General features: G+C 33.7%; 1 protein-coding gene across 1 annotated transcript in view; it reads right to left on the reverse strand.

The window, feature by feature from the left end:
* The window catches only part of LOC129227410 (beta-parvin-like), a 28579-nt gene that overhangs the window by 1724 nt on the left and 7540 nt on the right, over positions 1–19315 (reverse strand). Inside the window, exons 6-10 of the mRNA XM_054861967.1 lie at positions 15034–15092; positions 13347–13366; positions 13198–13259; positions 9478–9546; positions 242–416 (exon numbers count right to left, since the gene is read on the reverse strand). Of these exons, the coding sequence (XP_054717942.1) occupies positions 242–416; positions 9478–9546; positions 13198–13259; positions 13347–13366; positions 15034–15092 (385 nt within the window). The remainder of the gene's footprint in view (positions 1–241; positions 417–9477; positions 9547–13197; positions 13260–13346; positions 13367–15033; positions 15093–19315) is intronic.

Here is a 19315-nt window from a genome sequence, read left to right on the forward strand (position 1 = left end):
ACACTCCATTTTTACTAACCCTAAACTCCCAGCTGTGAAATTGTTCTTTTTCCGTGGCTGCCAACAATTCACAGCAAAAATTGTGGCAAATTCAAATCTTGCGTTAATTTTGGGACACCCTTTATTATGGTGCAAACTGCAAATTTATATGAAAATTTGTTGGTTTTCTATGAACTTTTTAAATGTGTCAAGGACTTTTCGGGCACCCTGTATTTCAGTGCTAAAGGATAACAATAAATACCTTCGGGTCTGGCCTTGGGTTTCTGCAACCCGGCATCCATCATCAATTCAAAAGCAAATGAGACGTTGTGAACCTGATGGTCAAACGTGAGGGGAGTGAGATTGAAGGAATACAGTGGCACGAAATATCCTTCCAGTAATCCCATCAGTAAGGTCAGATACACACCATCCTTAAACTGGAAAATAAATTGTCAAGTTTAATTGTCTGTAAATAAACTATCAGTATTATGATATAGTAACACACTTTAAGATTGCAAGATGAAATAAATAAATAAATATTGTTATTAAAAGGCAACATCCATTTTACTTTATGAGTTGTTGAAGAATGAATCTTTAAAAAAATCTGATGAACAGCTTTGGATATTAAGTTTACATGATTAAAACGCATGAAATGCTTTTTGTTAAAATTTTTATGTTTTATAAATGCTATACAGTAAAACCTGTCTGCAACGATAATGTTGGGGCCTAAAAAAAATATCATAATAGACAGATTATCGTTATAGACAGTTTGATTATTCTTGCTGACATTTTGCTGGGGCCAAAAAAAAATGTTATAGATAGGTTATCATTATATATTATAGACAGTATCGTTATACACAGGTTTCACTGTACTTAACAATAAGAGGTATGGAAATCGAAGAATATTTGAGTGGGCATCATGATAATAGCCAATCTTTTCACTGAAGCTATGTCTACTCATGTCCCATCTACTCTGTTGCAGTGGCGCAGCCACGGGAGGGGTTTTGGGGTTAAAACCCCTCCCAGAACACAATCACATTCATTTTCTCCCTTTAAAATCAAGGGAAAAAAAGTCTTTGAGCTTTTCCAAGCGGAATAGGTTTCAACAAAATATCTTACTGCTTTTAATCATCGGGAAGCAGTCGGAAATTACTTTTCAATTCTTAAATATAAAAGTTGTATTTCATGATGAGCACCCCACGTCTCGACTGGTATAAGATAGCTAAAATGGTATCAATAAAGCTCTACAGGGTTTAATGGTCCCTCAGCACTTCCACTACTACACAAATCTTTTTTAGGGACATCTAGAGAGAGGAAACCTTCCGCACCGGCTTTTCTGAGGCTCTTAACCAATTCTCATCGAAAGATCGAAACCGTTATTAGCTACCATTTGACAATACATGAATGTATTTGACAAGGAGGTTTTAAATGATCTTGCGAAAAACACACACACAAAAAAGAAAAGGATATAAGATTAAAGTAAAGCTAATATTATATATTCTGTGCATTTTCCCACTTTCTTCGTTTCATAGTGATATCAATACGAATTATTGTTTTTAAGCAGTTACTTTGAATGAATAATTACTAATCAGTAGAAATTCTTTGATATTGAATAATTACGCATTGTAAATGAATAGAAAAGAAAGCAACAATTTTCGATTTTGGAAACCCATCCCCGAAAAATTTTTTGACTGCGCCACTGCTCTGTTGTCATCATGACAAAAGTGGATACAGATCCCGAAGTGATTTTTTGAGGGGAAAAAGTAGGAAATAAGAAATTAAAAATTAAAAAAGTAGGATAAAATAGAAAGATATAGGACTACACACACATCAAGACGACTGACAATCATTAGTATGAAAAATAAACTGGTGGAAACAAAGATATATTAATTACAAAAATATGAAAATAAAATCCAAACAAAGAAGTCTTTCAACAATACTGTAATAAAATTTTTAAGTGTGAAAGTATAAAATGCAATATAGCAATCGGAAGAAAAAAAAACAATAATAATAATAATAAAACTCCTATTTTGGTGCAATAAAACCATTTTTGTTAAAGATGTGTTTAGTCAAAAACGAAAACTTTCCTTCGAGAGCATCCATTTATCATTTAAAAAGACTAATACTTTCAGCTCCCGTTATCATAAACAATGATACAAAAGCAAAGCAAATATTAAATTAGTTTTAGTTAAAAATAATCACCAGCTGACATGCATTCTTGCATAAACAGAGGCAGATGCTTGAATTTGAAAAAAAAAAAAAGGAAAACGACTGAAAATGCAGAATTAAAATAAATGTGTTCTTCAATATGGGACATAAAATTTATAATAAAATAATTAAACTAAATAAATAACGAAATAAGTCAACTAAAGGGTTTGTACTATGCTACATATTTTTAGCATTCAACATACATTTTTGTTTCATTTATGGGGGTCAGTGGGGTCAATTTCTCCCCTCCTCCGCTTTAAAAAATTAATGCTTAACTATACAAGTTTGTGTGGTTTTTGTTATTTTCGGATAAAATTTGCATTCAGTATACATCCTTCACTAGCCACCTCCAGTGGGGGGGGCCCCCCCCACTGGAGGTGGCTAGTATCAAGTGTATCAAAGTGATGGGCCAGTTTTAATTTTAATCAAGCAATAAAAACAAATATCGTTTTGATGATTTTTACCTCCTTCTTGTTCCAAAATTCTTGTCACGAAAAAAAAGGAAACATCCATGCATGATAAACATTTTTATCAAAGACAAAGATCAGTTACTAATGTTTCTCTGTGCATAAAAGGGAATACAAGTAGTTTCTCTCAATCCTCACCATATGATAAAAATATTCATTCGGAAATTGTTCACGAAATTGAGATTGAGGGGGGAGCACCTGGCATCAAATGCCTGCATATATCTCTTTCTCCCCTCCCCCCTCCCTTTGATCAGGCGCACTAAGTACAATAACTTACAGTAGATATGTTGCATCTGTATAATTGCCGCACCCCGAAAAGAGTAAGAGTCAATAGGAATTATTAATAATTTTTAAGACAGTTTTTTAAGTGAAGAATTACTAAACCATAGATGCATTTTGATTAAGAAAGCAACAGTTTTTGATTCTGAACCCCCCCCCCCCCCGCCCCTTCCCCAGAAAATATTTCTGGCTGCATCACTGTAAATAAAAAGGAATAAACTGCAACATGCTTTTTCATAACTTAAATTAACATGCATTACTAGATGATTCGTGGGGATTCACGCTCGACAAAGAGAATTCAAAAACCAGGTTTTTAAAATAGCTATATGACCCTGCAATTTACCATGTTAAAATAAATGTTTTTTTTTTCGGATTTCAAAGCAATAACACAGGGTTTAGAACCCTGTGCTCAATAATTTAAGACTATATATTCATGGAAATTCGAATCAATATTTGGCTGAGGAAAGTAAGTCTTTTAAAAAATACTTATTGGACTACATTATGTGTTGGAATCAATGCTACAGGAATAGATCTGTAAGGCCCTAAATAAGGTTGTGATAATATCCCATTTAGTTTGGGGGTGCTATAATAAGGTTTGCAGTCTTGCGAACCTTTATAAGATCATTCTCCACAGGGTACCTGGACACTCAGGTGTTATAAACAATACGAGGGGGGACCCAAAAGAAACCGGACTAATGGTGCGATGCCAATCCTAGATGTAGTAGAGTGTTCTCCAGCTAGATGGCTCAAGTAGAGACCTTCATAAACCAGCTGTGCAAGTGGCGTCAGTTTAATTGATACCATCTGATCGTAGTGTTGGTTTTCTCAGGTGCTGTTTCTTTCCGCCTGCGAACTCATTACATGGCAGATTTAAAAGAACAAACTAAACTTGAAGTTTTGCTTATCCTGTTTGAAAAGTGGGCAACGGATTAGCTTACCAAATGTTTCAACAAGCTTTCAAGACCGATGTTTTGAGCCGTACTCAAGTTTTCGAGTGGTTTGGGCGCTCTAAACGTGGTAGTATGAATGTTGAAGATCATGCTTGCTCTGAGCACCCTTCAATGTCTCGAAATGATGAAAACGTTGAAAAAATCTGCCAAAAAATCAACGAGAGTGATCATTTTACGATTGACGAAAATTTAGAAGAAACGAGTGAGTTGGAGCTCGCTAGGACGATTTGAAGGATGGTTCCTTCACAATGATAACGCTCCCGTACACACAACCTTTACTATTAACTGCTCTCAGGGGTGGCCAGTCTTTCTTCAAACCCCGTATTTGCCAGACCTAGCCCCCTGTGATCTTTCTCTGTTCCTGAGGATAAACTAGTATGTTGTGGCCATTACGAAACTTTCTTCTATATTTTTCCTTTTTCTGATCCCTCCCCATGCTTGACGAGGAAGCAATATTCCTAACAAAAACAAAATGACACATGCAAAAACTTGACGACCATCCCAATGTCTGAATTATTGCAAAAGCAAAGCAAAGAGCGAAAATTGAAAGTTATTTTAAAAGCCTTGCTTGAATTAATTACAAATATTTTATTTGTAAACAAACATAAGATGGCAACAGTTAAAAATTTTAAATCATTGAGATAATATTTCCGATCTTTTCCATACAATTAAAATCACGAGAAATACGCAGACGACAATCTATTACGATTTATCTTTCTTATTGTTGAATTAATAAAGCTACTTTTATTCGCCAAAAAAAAAAAAAAAAAAAATCAACACCTGTTGGAGCAATTGGAGTCAAAATTGAACCAAAGCCTGTTTACGTATGGATTCACATATATTCCAAATTTCAACCAGAACGTAGCATTACTTCTTGAGATAGGGCACTCACAATGGAAAAAAAGAACGGGCGATTGCGCTACCCCCCTTTTTAGCTGTTGTCACCAAAATAAAATCAGCTCTTATACCCACTAAGGGCTACTTGTCAAAAAATTTTTGTTTGATTCCGTTCGTTATTTCTTGAGATACAGCAGTCACAATTGATGACAAAAAACGTTCTATAACTCAACCCCCGTTTGAGTTATTGACACCAAAATTGAATCAGCACCTGTTCCTGTTAATGGCAACGTATGGACCAAATTTCGTTTGATTCTGCCAGTTACTTCCTGAGGAATAGCAAGCACGCGTAACTCAAAAACGTCCCATTGCTCCACCCCCCTTGGAGGAATTTGCGCCAAAAACCAATGGGCACAAGTTCACATAGGGGCACAAATGTGTACCAAATTTCGTTCGATTTCATGCGGTAGTTTTTGCTGTAGAGCGGCCACAAAAAACTGGTCACACACAGACGTGACACACACACACATACACACAGACAGACAGACATTTTCCAAAAATAGTCGAAATGGACTCAGCACACCTCAAAACGTTCGAATCCGTCAAAATTCGAAATTCGAAAATTTGCACGAATCCAATACTTTCTTCTATATATTAGATATAGAAGAAAGTAAAAAAATCTGAAAATGAAGCGTTTTGATGATGTAGGAGCTGTAAAAACTACTTCGCAACGGGCACTGGACATGGTCAAAGTTAGAGAGTTCCATGGGAGCTTCTAACAGTGGAAAAAAAGAATTAACAAGTTTATTGCATCTAAGGGTAAACACTTTAAAGGAGACAAAAGAAATTTTGTGAATAAACTAATACAGAAATATTTTAGAACAAAAATCCGGTTATTTTTGGGTCCCCCCTGGTTAAGTAGCTGATCAGTGCTCACCTTGTTAGAGAAGGTTCTGGTACAATTTTTGTTGGCCTACAGCTAGCAATAGGGATTTCAATAATAATAATAATTAGAATTACTGTTTTTGGTATTTTTAACGTAGGTGAGCAAGTACTGTGACTGGCATAATGTGTGCAGGATTAGGCTAAGGGGCTGAACTGATTCCTGCACCTTTCTGGTTAATGACCTGCAGGAGTTGTGTTGTTTCTGAGGGCAAAGTTACTCAAATTTTACGCAATGCTAGTCTCTTTCAGAGAGCTTTGTTTGGCGTTCAGTATAACAGACCTCTGCTTGGTTCATGATGAACCCCTTTTTTTTCTCATTTAATTTCATAGAACTTATAATTAGGCAATTTACTTGAAAAATCGGAAAGATATCATTGATAAAATAAAAAAGATAAAGGTTTCAAATGAGCAGTTATTTATGGCAATTTACACACAATACTTAAATAAGATTCTAGTCTTGATTACATTTTGTAGCAATAAATCATATCAAAAACTTCGAAATGTTTTAAATTTTAACCTTTACATATATTTTTTTAAGACCAAACTCAACTAGTATGTTGTGGCCATCACGTAACTTTCTTCTATATTTTTCTTTTTTTTCTGATCCCTCCCCATGCTTGACAATATGCAATATTCCCAACAAAAACAAAATTACACATGCAAAAACTAGACGACCATCCCAATTCGCAACTCCAACGAACTATAGGGGGCCCTGCAATCACTGTGTAATGGCGGACGAAAAAACTAAAACAAACGCACGCAGTAACGAAGAAAAGACTAATAAGCCTAGTAAATTTTGTTCGTTTGCATGATTTTTTCGCTTTGTTCTTGTTAAATTAATTTTCAAAGTCTTGTGGATATTCTGGCCCACGTAGAAAGAAATGAGAATTCAAGAAGCATTACTAAACGTCAGAAATTAATGCAAACTACGTAGTTCGTAGTTCTAAACAGCCATTTCCACGATGTTGAATTCGATATTTGTCAATTCTTTATTAAACTAAATAACAATTGTGGCCTGAAAAGAATAACAATTAATGCTAGAAAATTTAATATGACATTACGAATTATTATCAAAAGAAAATGATACTTCTTTGCCTTGCTTGGCTTGCGTTTATTGTTTTGCATTTGTAGCTGAGTTATTTATCTCAAATTCCCAAATCGGTTAATATAAAATTTTTCTGTTTCGATGTTTTTAATTTCTGAGTTATGATTTAATTATGTCATGCTATGCAAATCATCAACAAAATTCTCACGGGTATATCGTGGTAGTTTTCGTTTCAGTTGATCTACCATTATTTCTTTTTACTTATCGAATTCTATAATCTTTCTACCATTTTATTCCACTCATGATAAAAATTAAAAATGGTTTAACCAACATGCGGAATCTCGCCAAGGCTACTTTGCAAGGCTACTTTGCTCGCACAATACTAAAACTATAACCCTAAACAAATTTGGCGAAACCTTTCAGCTGAGAATAAAAGCAATAAAATAAATTCTTTCTCGGTTAAACATTTTTCATTTCGTTCTACGATAATATATTCAAGAAAATATTTTGCAAACTGTCCATTCAAACTAAATGCTGCTGTAAAATATAGTTAGTTAAATTAATTTAAGATAAAAAAAACACCCCATATTCTTACAAATTCACACAAAACAATAAAATCTTTTACCTGGTATAACGTTATCCAAGTTTGTTAATCCAGAGTTTTCTTGTGTTTAGGATTTTGCGCCATTTACGACAGTCAACTTGCTTTTTATAGGGAAATAATGAAATCTAACATTATTTTGAGGAGTTCGAGAATGTAATTAAGTGACAAAACACTTTCTGTTGCTTTGAAAGCAATCCAAGACACATCGAATGCGTTAATAAATACTCATAACAAACTGCCTATCTTTACGTCAACAAACACACGCAGAACGAAATATGGCAATGTTTTAGTTTTTTCGGCAGCTTTGTAAATCGCCGCAAGGTTGCGTATTCGAGCGCTGGAGTTGCGAATGTCTGAATTATTGCAAAAGCAAAGCAAAGAGCGAAAATTGAAAGTTATTTTAAAAGCCTTGCTTGAATTAATTATAATTATTTTATTTGTTAACAAACATAAGATGGCAACAGTTAAAAATTTTAAATCATTGAGATAATATTTCCGATCATTTCCATACAATTAAAATCACGAGAAATACGCAGACGACAATCTATTACGATTTATCTTTCTTATTGTTGCATTAATATAGCTATTTTTATTCGCAAAAAAAAATCAACACCTCTTGGAGCGATTGGCGTCAAAATTGAACCAAAGCCTGTTTACATATGAATTAACATATATTCCAAATTTCAACCAGAACGTAGTATTACTTCTTGAGATAGGGCACTCACAATGGAAAAAAAGAACGGGCGATTGCGCTACCCCTTTTCAGCTGTTGACACCAAAATGAAATCAGCTCTTATACCCACTAAGGACTGCTTGCCGATAAATTTTTCTTTCATTCCTTTCATTATTTCTTGAGATACAGCAGTCACAATTGACGACAAAAAACGTTCTATAGCTCAACCCCTGTTTGAGTTATTGTCACCAAAATTGAATAAGCACCTGTTCTTGTTAATGGCAACGTATGGACCAAATTTTGTTTGATTCCGCCACTTACTTCCTGAGGAATAGCAAGCACGCGTAACTCAAAAAACGCCCCATTGCTCCACCCCCTTTGAGGAATTCGCGCCAAAAACCAATGGGCACAAGTTCACATAGGGGCACATATGTGTACCAAATTTTGTTCGATTTCATGCGGTAGTTTTTGCTGTAGAGCGGCCACAAAAAACTGGTCACACACAGACGTGACACACACACGGACACACACACACACACACACACACACACACACACACACACAGACAGACATTTTCCAAAAATAGTCGAAATGGACTTAGCACACCTCAAAACGTTCGAATCCGTCAAAATTAGAAATTCGAAAATTTGCACGAATCCAATACTTTCTTCTATATTTTAGATATAGAAGAAAGTAAAAAGACCAATCTTTTAATGTAAGTTCTTAAAATTTTTGCTCTTCATCATAAACAAATTTACTGAAGACATTTTGATAGCAAAAACTGATCTTGAAATACCATTATTAATTTCAAAATCCAAAAAATTTTCAGTCATTTTATTGAGTTTTACTTCTCTTCTTCTACTACTATTATCTTTTAAGTCTGAAAAAACATTGTCTTGTTCAGACATAAATAAAATGTATTCAGGGAAAAGAAGAATGGGGAGAGAAAAATCAAGATAAAAGCCAATTAATAACAGAGTTTGTGCACAAAATTTTTTTCCTGGAAGCAAATCAACATCTAATTTAAAACGACATATATTAAAGTTAAACATTTAAAATTTCAATGATTTTCTGGGATTAAATTTTTTTTTCAATGTATAAAAAATAAATCAGAATTTAAATTGAAAAAATCATTTCTGGTTGTATTTTAAAAGTTGAGTGAAATTTCAATTGGATTACATAATGTTTTAAAGCTGTTATCTTTGATTGCAAAAACTTTATCCTTACTTAAAACTACACTAAACTTACTAAAAACTAAATCCTTAAAACTTGCTCCTTAATCGCTTTGCATTCAATAACTTGAACCTCATATTCATCATATTTAATGTTTAATAGATTGATAATTTTTACTGTCTTTTTCCTATATTTAGAACTCACACTATTTTATTCAATCATCCAAAACATCTCCAAATCAAACTGTACAAATTCTTAGTTAAAATGATTAGAAGTCTAATATAATTTGTAAAAAACAAACAAACAAACAAACAAACCTGTGTGTCCAGATCAGTCACTTCTAAGTTTATCTTATTTAAATGCTTGTTTACAAAAGACACCAAAGACTGTTAAAAAGAGATATAAATAGACATTAGTAAAATGCATTTAATTAGCTGTTTTTAGGTAATTATCTTAGAATGAATATCTTTTTTTGTTAAACTTTAAATAATGAAGTGGGGAGGGGTATATATGTTCCTAAAATTACATAATAATGGTTGGGAACTACTAAGATATAAATTATTAAAATTTTCAGACACTAATAACAATTTTTTTTCTTTAATGTGTACAATAAACTACAAAAGCATGGAGCAAGTGTAACACATCTGACATGCTTACCATCAATGGCTATGATGTGGCAAAGACAAATAGTGAAACTCATGCGACAAAACATCTATGCTTTTGATGACACAAATGAACGGCAGCTTTGAGCTCAATGATAGATTTTGGGTAATTTTTGTAAATCTTTTATTCAACATAGCTCATAGAAATATGCTTCGTGAGTGGAGATCAGTCATTCCTCACTCCAGTAACTTTTGAATGCTCCCACAGCAAGGGTATACACCCAAAATGTCCCCGGTCAAAAAGGTCGGCAGTCCAAAATGTCGCCGGTCGAAGATTCGCTAGTTCAATTGGTACGAAAAATTTAAATGTATGTTGATGTTTTTCAGCACAAAAGTTGCATAACAATTTTAATTGCCTACATTTAGGACCGGCGACATTTTGGATCAGCACCATTTTGGATTGGCGACATTTTGGCCCGGCAACACTTTAGACCGGCGACATTTACGGGCAGGGCAACACTTTAGACCGGCGACATTTTGGCCCGGCAACACTTTAGACCGGCAACATTTTGGCCCGGCAACACTTGAGACTGGCGACATTTTGGCCCGGCAACACTTTAGACCGGCAACATTTTGGCTCGGCAACACTTTAGACCAGCAACATTTTGGCCCGGCAACACTTTAGACCGGCAACATTTTGGCCCGGCAACACTTTAGACTGCCGACATTTTGACCCGGCAACACTTTAGACCGGCAACATTTTGGCTCGGCAACACTTTAGACCAGCAACATTTTGGCCCGGCAACACTTTAGACCGGCAACATTTTGGCCCGGCAACACTTTAGACTGCCGACATTTTGGCCCGGCAACACTTTAGACCGGCAACATTTTGGCCCGGCAACACTTGAGACTGCCGACATTTTGGCCCGGCAACACTTTAGACCGGCAACATTTTGGCTCGGCAACACTTTAGACCGGCGACATTTTGGCTCGGCAACACTTTAGACCGGCGACATTTTTGTCCGGCAACACTTTAGACCGGCGACATTTTGGCCCGGCAACACTTTAGACCGGCGACATTTTGGCCCGGCAACACTTTAGACCGGCGACATTTTGGACTGGCGACATTTTGGCCGCAGCATTTCGATGGCGACATTTTGACCCCAAACCCATAGCAAGCATAGGCTTTACTACGTGCTCTTCAAATACTTTAACAGTTGAATGGGACCTATCCTGGATAAGCCACTTTTTTTTTTGAAATATGGTTTACTTTAGATAACCAAAAAGAGATTTTTTTTTAATGTTGGCACAGTTAACTTCAGCTTATCCTCAGCAAAAACTTCCTTTGAGCCATAATCCGGTCGCTATTGCTCAAATAGTAGACCTTGGTGATAGAATTACGATCAGAGCCGCTGTATTTAAACGTTTGGTATTTTTTCAATAAGGGTAAGTCACTCTGCGTAGTATTTATTTTTGGAGATGTTAATTTATTTATTGCTCTTGCAAATTAAAAATTTTGGAGTTAGCAACATTCAACAACTTTTCTGAAGCCTAGGGTTGCCAATTACTTGTAGATATCCGCAATAGTTTTCAGTAATTTTCCATTGTTGCCAAGATGGAAAGTAGACAAGTTGCCAAACCAAGTGATGTACCTTTACAGGAAAAGTTAAACAAAAAAAAAAAAAAAAAAAGAAAAGAAATAAATAAATGAACAATAATGTGCATGCTGATCCCAACTTGCCCTACAATCAATCTGCAAGTTTTTAATGAATATAGCTCATGATTCAAAAGTTATTAAAATTTTCTTCATCAAGCTCAAGAACTGTTATGCTGTATACATGTGTACACGTAACAGAAAAGAAAACAATATATCAAACAGTTGCAGCAAGCCCGACTCATAAATAGTTGCAATAATGAATATTTTTTGGTACTTGTATATTATCCAGTCAAAACTGAGAAACTATTTTTTTGCTTTTATTATTACAAACAATGTTGTTGAAAAAAAAGCGTTGACTTATATAATTGCAAAAAAAAAGTGTTAAATAGATTTTTTTTTTTTTTTTTAAGAAAATATTTTTAAAAGTGGGGAAATTGAATTATATATTCTAGATACATCAATTCAAAGTTTTATGACGGGCAAACACATGGAAACTCAAGTTATATTTAACATATAGAACTATCATTCATTTGCGTAACCCATTCAAAAATAATTTCACATACACCAAACATTTTGATGTCTTCTCTACAACTTATAAACTCATAAAGTTGAAAAAATATTACTATGCATGACATGTAATAAAATATTCTTTGATAACTTAGGTTACATAAGAAACATACTGCTACCCTTTATTCAAGCTTAATTTCGTATTTTAGTATTAATATTTTACACTTATTTTTAATGAAATGTGTAATACAGTGGATTTTCTTGTTGATGGATGCATCTGCTACTCAAAATTATGAAGTTATTTGCTTGTTTGGTAACTCAAGTTACAAACCATAGAAAAAGTAGGTGCATAAGATTCATATGGCAGAAAAGTAAGGGGAAATATTCATGGATAAAAACCTAAAAAGATCATAGTGTATACTAAAAGTTTCAAACTATAATGAAAATTGCTTTCAGAAACAGAGTAACTTAAAAATTTTGTTGCTTCATTTCTTGTGGATTTTCCTTGAAAATTTGTTTTTTTTTTCATTCAAAATTTAAATATTTTTTCTACATAGGATAAAGTTTTTCAGGAGCAACGTTCTTAGATTTTTTTTTTAAAGAACAAGTATTAGTACAATATCAATCAAAATTTGCCACTAAAATATTTCAAATCAATATATTCTAAATTTCAATGCATATAATAAAATTTCTGATATAATAATTTTATTACATAATTATAATAAAATTATTATATAAAAATATTTGAATGTAAAAAATTATATTTGATATGTAATATCAAATGTAAATATTTAAAAGTTAAAAAAAAATGATATGATTTTGTATACATTATTCTTCATGACAAAATATTTGAACAATTATTCAGTCAAAACAATATTTTTTTAACAACCATTCAAAAGAATGGTTTGTTTTATGTCATTCCAATAAAACATTTCAGAATGGCTGCCAAATTGTCAATAAAATATAATTTAAAAAAAAAAGCTTTTTTTGAAAATAGTACAAAATTTTTTATTTGTATAAAAACATAAATTTATTTTGAAATCTGAACAGGAATTTTTTTCTCTTCCCTTTTTTCCTCCTTTTTTTTAAATGATAAAAAAAATTTACCGAGAAAATAAAAATAATTTGACGTACTACAACAAACATTCTTAATAAAATAGGCAAACCAAATATTTAAAGAAATGAACAAAATATAAATTAAGTACAAAAATTTTACTGCATTGAAATTTCATTCACATACACATGAATCTGTTTCAAAAATACAATCATACCTTTTTAACTACTTGTAACTTGTCAGGAGCATGATCAAAAAGAGTATCAAAGGCATCTCTTTCTATAAAATAAAACAAATGCATTTGTAATCTCGATAACGAAACGCATTCATATTCAAGCCAAAAAAGTTATCAAAATAATCACTTACCAACTCTCATTCCAAGGTCACTAAAAATGGAAGAGACATTTCATTAAACATTTTATAATAAAGAAAAATAACATCTAATCACTGATGCAAACAAATTAGTAATGGAGCACTATCAATAAATTACAGTAGAAGGTTGGTTATCTGAGTCTGTAAAGAAAGGCTTTATTTTGGATTAGTGGTACCCACACGGCTTTGCACGTAATAGAAAATTAAAAGGTCTTTTGGTTCGCCTGTATAGTGACATTTTCTCGCCAATTGGCTTGTGCCCATGTTAGGGTTCCATGTTATGATAGTTTTGTAATTTACTCGTCCATCTTATGATAATTTTGCTCGGGAAAATGTTCTTAAAATTGGAATAGAAAAAGAACCACATCAAGTTATTGAAAAATCGCTTCGAGGTACACACCCTCATGCTACAAACTAACTTTGTGCCAAATTTCATGAAAATTGGCCAAAAGTCTATGTGCTATGCACGTCACAGACATCCAGACAGACCGAGATCTGGACAGAGAGAGTTTCAGCTTTATTATTAGTAAAGATGGGAAAAAGTATGTATAAACACAGGGGACCCCCCCCCCCCCCCGGGCGTTGCCACAACCCCTGAAATGCTACAGAACACCTCTGCAAGAAGGAGTGAAAAGTCCACTGGCGCATTCTGCACCATGAACTACAACCCGTCTATCTAATTTATCCAGCGAGTGTCGCTGGTGATCTGTTATGTTCCCCCCAGTCACCATATCTGGTTAAACCCTCACCGGGTTGATGGTACAGTGGTGATTGGTGGGGTTTAAATAAATAAATAAATAACCCGTCTATCTGAGGGCACCCTGATACATGGACAGGCAACTACAGGATGTTCCTATCTACAGTAAAAAGAATTTTTTTTTTAAATTTCAACACAGAAGACATTTGCTTTCAAATTTTATAGTGGGTACATTGATGGAAAAAATATTTGAGTACATTGTTCCTTCACATATTATGTACCAGCTTAAGGCAGGCGATTCCAATGCGGTGTAGTACTTTGAACCTGTCTTTTACCGAGACATCCAGGACTTGATCCCGGATGTGGTCATGAGAATGAAGGAGCATATTGTTGCTTTGGTGGGGAGAAATAAGGTGCCCAAAGGACCAAAAAAACAATATCTTTCTTTGCTGTAGAAATTTCTCAATGTATCTAGACAGACAAACATTTTAAATGAAGGTGCAATTTTTCTCTCCACTCTTTCAAAAAATTATGATGCTTAAATTTTCCAAACAAAAAACAGGAATAAACCTCACTGGTCCCATGGACTGCTAAAATTTACATTCTACTAGTTTGATGGATATTTTTGTGCTCTCTGACTTGTGGATCACTGTTATAATCGAGCCCTGGACATTACTGAAAATTACTGACTTAGGGTATATCACACATACACACTCTGTTTATATCACTACATAAATACAGTTGGCTCTCTGTTTAACGACTTTCAAGGGACCACAAAAAATTGTCGTTAAATAGAAAGTGTCCTTAAATAGAATGCGTTTAACACTACAGTGGACCATCTGGGGCCGTAAAAAAAACGTTTTAAATAGAGAAAGTCATTAAATAGAGCGTCGTTAAACAGAGAGCCAACTGAATTTTTCTTAGTAGAGAAATAAATAAATGATTTAGAATATATTATAAAACTAATAAACAGTTAATGCTTACTCATAGGTAGCGGTTAATTCCTCAGCAATTGTCCTAGTGTGTAATATTCCTTCTCTTTTCTGTAAAAATATAGTTATAAATATTTTATACAGATAATTATTTCTCAGAGTACATTATTTGAAAGTAAAATTAATATTCTAACATTTTAGCTTAACATAAACCAAATAAATTTATAAGCAGTTTAAATGTTAACACAAATTAATGCATCATAAAATACTAATAATTGTTTAAAAATAAATATAATTTACTATCATTGTGAACACCAGATTGCAACAGCCAAACTGTAACTTGCTTTTAACACATAAAACAGTTCTTCAAATTTCAAACATTACGGCTGGTGATAGGGGAAATTTTAAGTTAGTTTACCCTGTTCAAACATCATGCCATCTTTACATTGCTCAAAGCTTTTTAGTTTCCAAATTATAAAAAGTAAATAAATAAATAAAATAAAAAAGATAAAACCAATCTTTTTTACAATAAAACCTATCATTTTTAAAGTATTAATTTGTGTTAGAAATTTCATAATAGGAATGCAGCTGATTCTTTTTTTAAAAAGATAGGGTAAGTATGTTAGGATAGGCATGGTGGGACAGCAATTTAAAATTATTTAAGCCTTACTAAACAAGCAAGTCAAAATGCTTCATTTGAAGCAATCACACACACACAAAAAAAAATTGTTTACAAGTCTGTCAATCTTTAACTTTTACAACCAAGTTTTAGCCCCAAACAATTTTCATGTGCTTAGTCACAAAAAACTGTTAGAGATGATAAATGCTATGGAAAAACTCAAGATGAAATTTGAATGTGGCTGAAACAGCAAACAAAAGTATTTTGTGCACTTGCTGCTAGACTACTGATGAAACAATAAAATAAATCTGTAAATATTAACAAAAAAATGCTGAAAAATAAAGAAAATAGTTTTGGAAATGTTTGATACATTTGTTGCATAAGAATTGTTTTAATTGTAACGAGACTGGATACTCATGCATTCCCAAAGGTTTGTATCCTTCTTATATAGGAGGAACCCACTATTGCTGGATAGCTACACTATTTGAGAATGTTGACACCCAGTTTTCCACCAGATGGAGGCACTTAGGTCTTGCAATGCAAAACTGCACGAAACATTCAATTTATCTTAGAGTATTAGAGCCAAATAGATATTCAAATCATGGGCACCCATATTCAAAATTTTAAAGGGGGACTCAGATATTTTCCTCATTGTTTAGCAGGATATTTTCCCCATAGACACCGATTTCAGTACAGATTAGTTATAGTCTGTACAGTAGAGTTATTAAAGTTTGACATCTATACATATAACAAAACAAGATGTACACAGGTGCAGTTTTTGCTGAAAATGTGCACCTCGGGCTTCGATTTTTGATATTTTAATTAGAAAAAAAGTTATTTAATGTTTTATGTAATTTTTAGCACTTTTTAGTATTTTTGACCTCACAGATCCAGAACCAATCGCGCCAGATGGATATTTTTTGTACTATTGTGTAGGAAATTTAATTTTAAATATGATGAATGAAAAAATTTTGAAGATAGAACAATTTTTGTATTCTTTATAGATTTTTGAAAAACCTTTATTTTACATTTTTTTCTGGGTTTAGTTTTTTTCGAAACCCATCCTGCGACAAGTATTGAACCCTCAATTCTAAAATTTTAGTCGGTAATAGTAAAAACATTCCGACCCCTTCAGAAGAAAAAAGTTTTGAAAAATACGCAATAGTTTTTTTTTTACAATTTTTTTAATGGCAGAACACAACGCGAGCTGTTCACTTGCCGGCTGATTCCGAGCTTACCTCATCACGTGATCCAACTGAAATCGTTTGCCTTCTCTTCACCTTTTTTTTTTTTTTGCAAGAGCTACTTTTTTAACACTACGGGGAACATAGAGCCTTTATTTTTGAGGGCTATTTTGATTAAATAAATAAAGCCCGCGATTTTTTGCATGATCTTCGTTTCTGTTACGAATTGGCGGTTAGGTTAGGTAGATACAGAGATAGATAGAGGTTGAGTGGACAAAAAATGTTTTTGTTTTCGAATTTATACTTATATAAATAAAAAAAGATTGTACTGTCAGGAGGTAGATATGCGCAGATCGTATAGATTGATAGGTAGACAAATATAGAGTTCGATATAGCAGATGGACAGCAAGAAAGACGCATGCCCGTCATTTAAGGAATTTCAACGGGGTGTCAATGCCCCCCCCCACACACACACACCATGACTTTGAAAAAACAATGCTTTCACATAAAAGTGGAAGTGCTTTTTGTTATTTTTCGACAAATATTGCATGAAGAGTACGTCGTTTGTGTCTCCCCCTCCTTTAAAAATATTCCAAACGACGGAACTGGAGGTAGATCTGGAAAATATTTTATTCAAACTATATCTATGTATGATATATATAGTTGATTGATACCGCCACGAAATTTGTTTAAGCAGCTGCCGAAGGCGGCAACATCGGTGCAAAAAGGCGAATGATAATATTGACAAAAAAGAGAAAAACATTGATTAATACCGTCGCTAAATTGTCTAAGCAGCCGCCGAAGGCGGCAACTCTGGCGCAAAAAGGCGAATGGCGTAAAAAGGCGGACCAGCTGGTCGCCGCAGGCGGCTAGTTTTTAATAAATTATTCATTAATGACTGGAAAAGAAATGTTTTTACATTTTTGCAAAGAAAAAAGTACTAAAAACAAAGAAGTTCTAATTTCTAAGGGGGCTTGAGCCCCCCTATATGGGTACCCTGGTTTCAAATGATCTTTAACATGCCACATGGTCATGCAATACGGACACTAACAATTTTTAGCATTGTGAAAATGATCCACTGACATGCTGACCCACAATCTTAAGGTGAAGACCTAAAGGAGTCAGGTTGATTGTCTTACACCTTAAGGGGGTATTCTAGTCTAGAGGCTTGATTTTAAAGGTAATTTTATGGGCGTAATAGAAAAAAAAACAGTAGCTATTTTTCCTATCCATTTTCATCTGTTTTTTATTAATACTTCAAAAATATAAAAATGAAAAAAAAATCAAAATTGTAGTTGGTGGAGGAGGCTGGCAAAGTGGGAACTCGAAAAAAAAAGGGGGGGGGGTCTTTTGGTTGACGTGATTAAAATCCTACAGGTGATCTGACACATAAAGTTAAGGTTAATTCTTATTAAACAAGGATGTAAAATTGTCTGGACATAGCCGATTTGATTTTTTTTTTTTTTTTTCAAAAAATGGTGTTTTTTTGAATGTTCATTTTTTGGCTCCTTTTTTGAACTTTGGTGTTTTTTTTTTTTTAATAATAAAAATTAAAAATTACAAAAACTCCTACGTGGAGAAAATTTTGATAATACTATGAATGTCTGTACCGAATTTTAAGAAAATCGGTGTATTAGAACTTGAGATATCTTGTGAACCGTTTAAAAAAAAAACTAGTTTCAAGAAAAACGTGTTTTGAAGTTTGCAGTCTCATTTCAACACAAAAGTTTATTTTATCAAAATTAACTGCAACTCCAAAAATAATTTGAATTTCCATAAATCCTCTTAGGAACTTATTCTTAAAGGTCTAAACTTTGAGAATATGAAGGGGGGAAAATCGATTTTTTTTGAATTTCTAGACCCCCTTAAGGCAAAATCAACAAGATTCCATAAGTCTGTGTTAGATTATGTCACTGTAGATTATACAGTACTTTATGTAGTGCATTAACGCTAGAACGACTGACAGTTTCTGTATACCTAGAAACACTGAAGGGGTCAGAGTGGCCCCTACCCAGTTTTGGAGTGAATTCTTTTAAAAATACTTCCTGAGTGAGTTCACATGCCCGATGCACCTTCTTTCATGACTAAATAAGAGCTCAGTATTCTAGTTTTAGTTTTTCTCTCTATACTGGCCAAAAGGTAGAACCAGTTTTTCTTTCCAAGAGCAATGGCTACCGTAAGGCTGGTAAGCAGTCGGTACTGTTTATAGCATTCGGATAGCAACCGGATGCATAAAGAGGAAGTTACAGGTTAAACTAGAGTGAATGGCGCTGCAACAATAAGGAGAAAGGAGAAAAAAAAAATTTTAATTGTAAAAAGGGGCTTAGGGGCCTCTGACCCCTCCCATCTCTCTAGGTTAGGATCAATATTAACATTATTACAGTAGAAGACTATTATAACGCACACTATGGGAACAGAGCTTTTGCGTTATACAGGTTTTACGTTATATGGGTCATTTCAAATTTTGTAACTAATATTCAGAACATATCTATATATTAGCACTTCAGAATGTGTTTTATCTGCGATGAGTA

This window comes from Uloborus diversus, chromosome 1 (genome assembly GCF_026930045.1).
Source record: "Uloborus diversus isolate 005 chromosome 1, Udiv.v.3.1, whole genome shotgun sequence".
Classification (NCBI taxonomy): Eukaryota; Metazoa; Arthropoda; class Arachnida; order Araneae; family Uloboridae; genus Uloborus; species Uloborus diversus.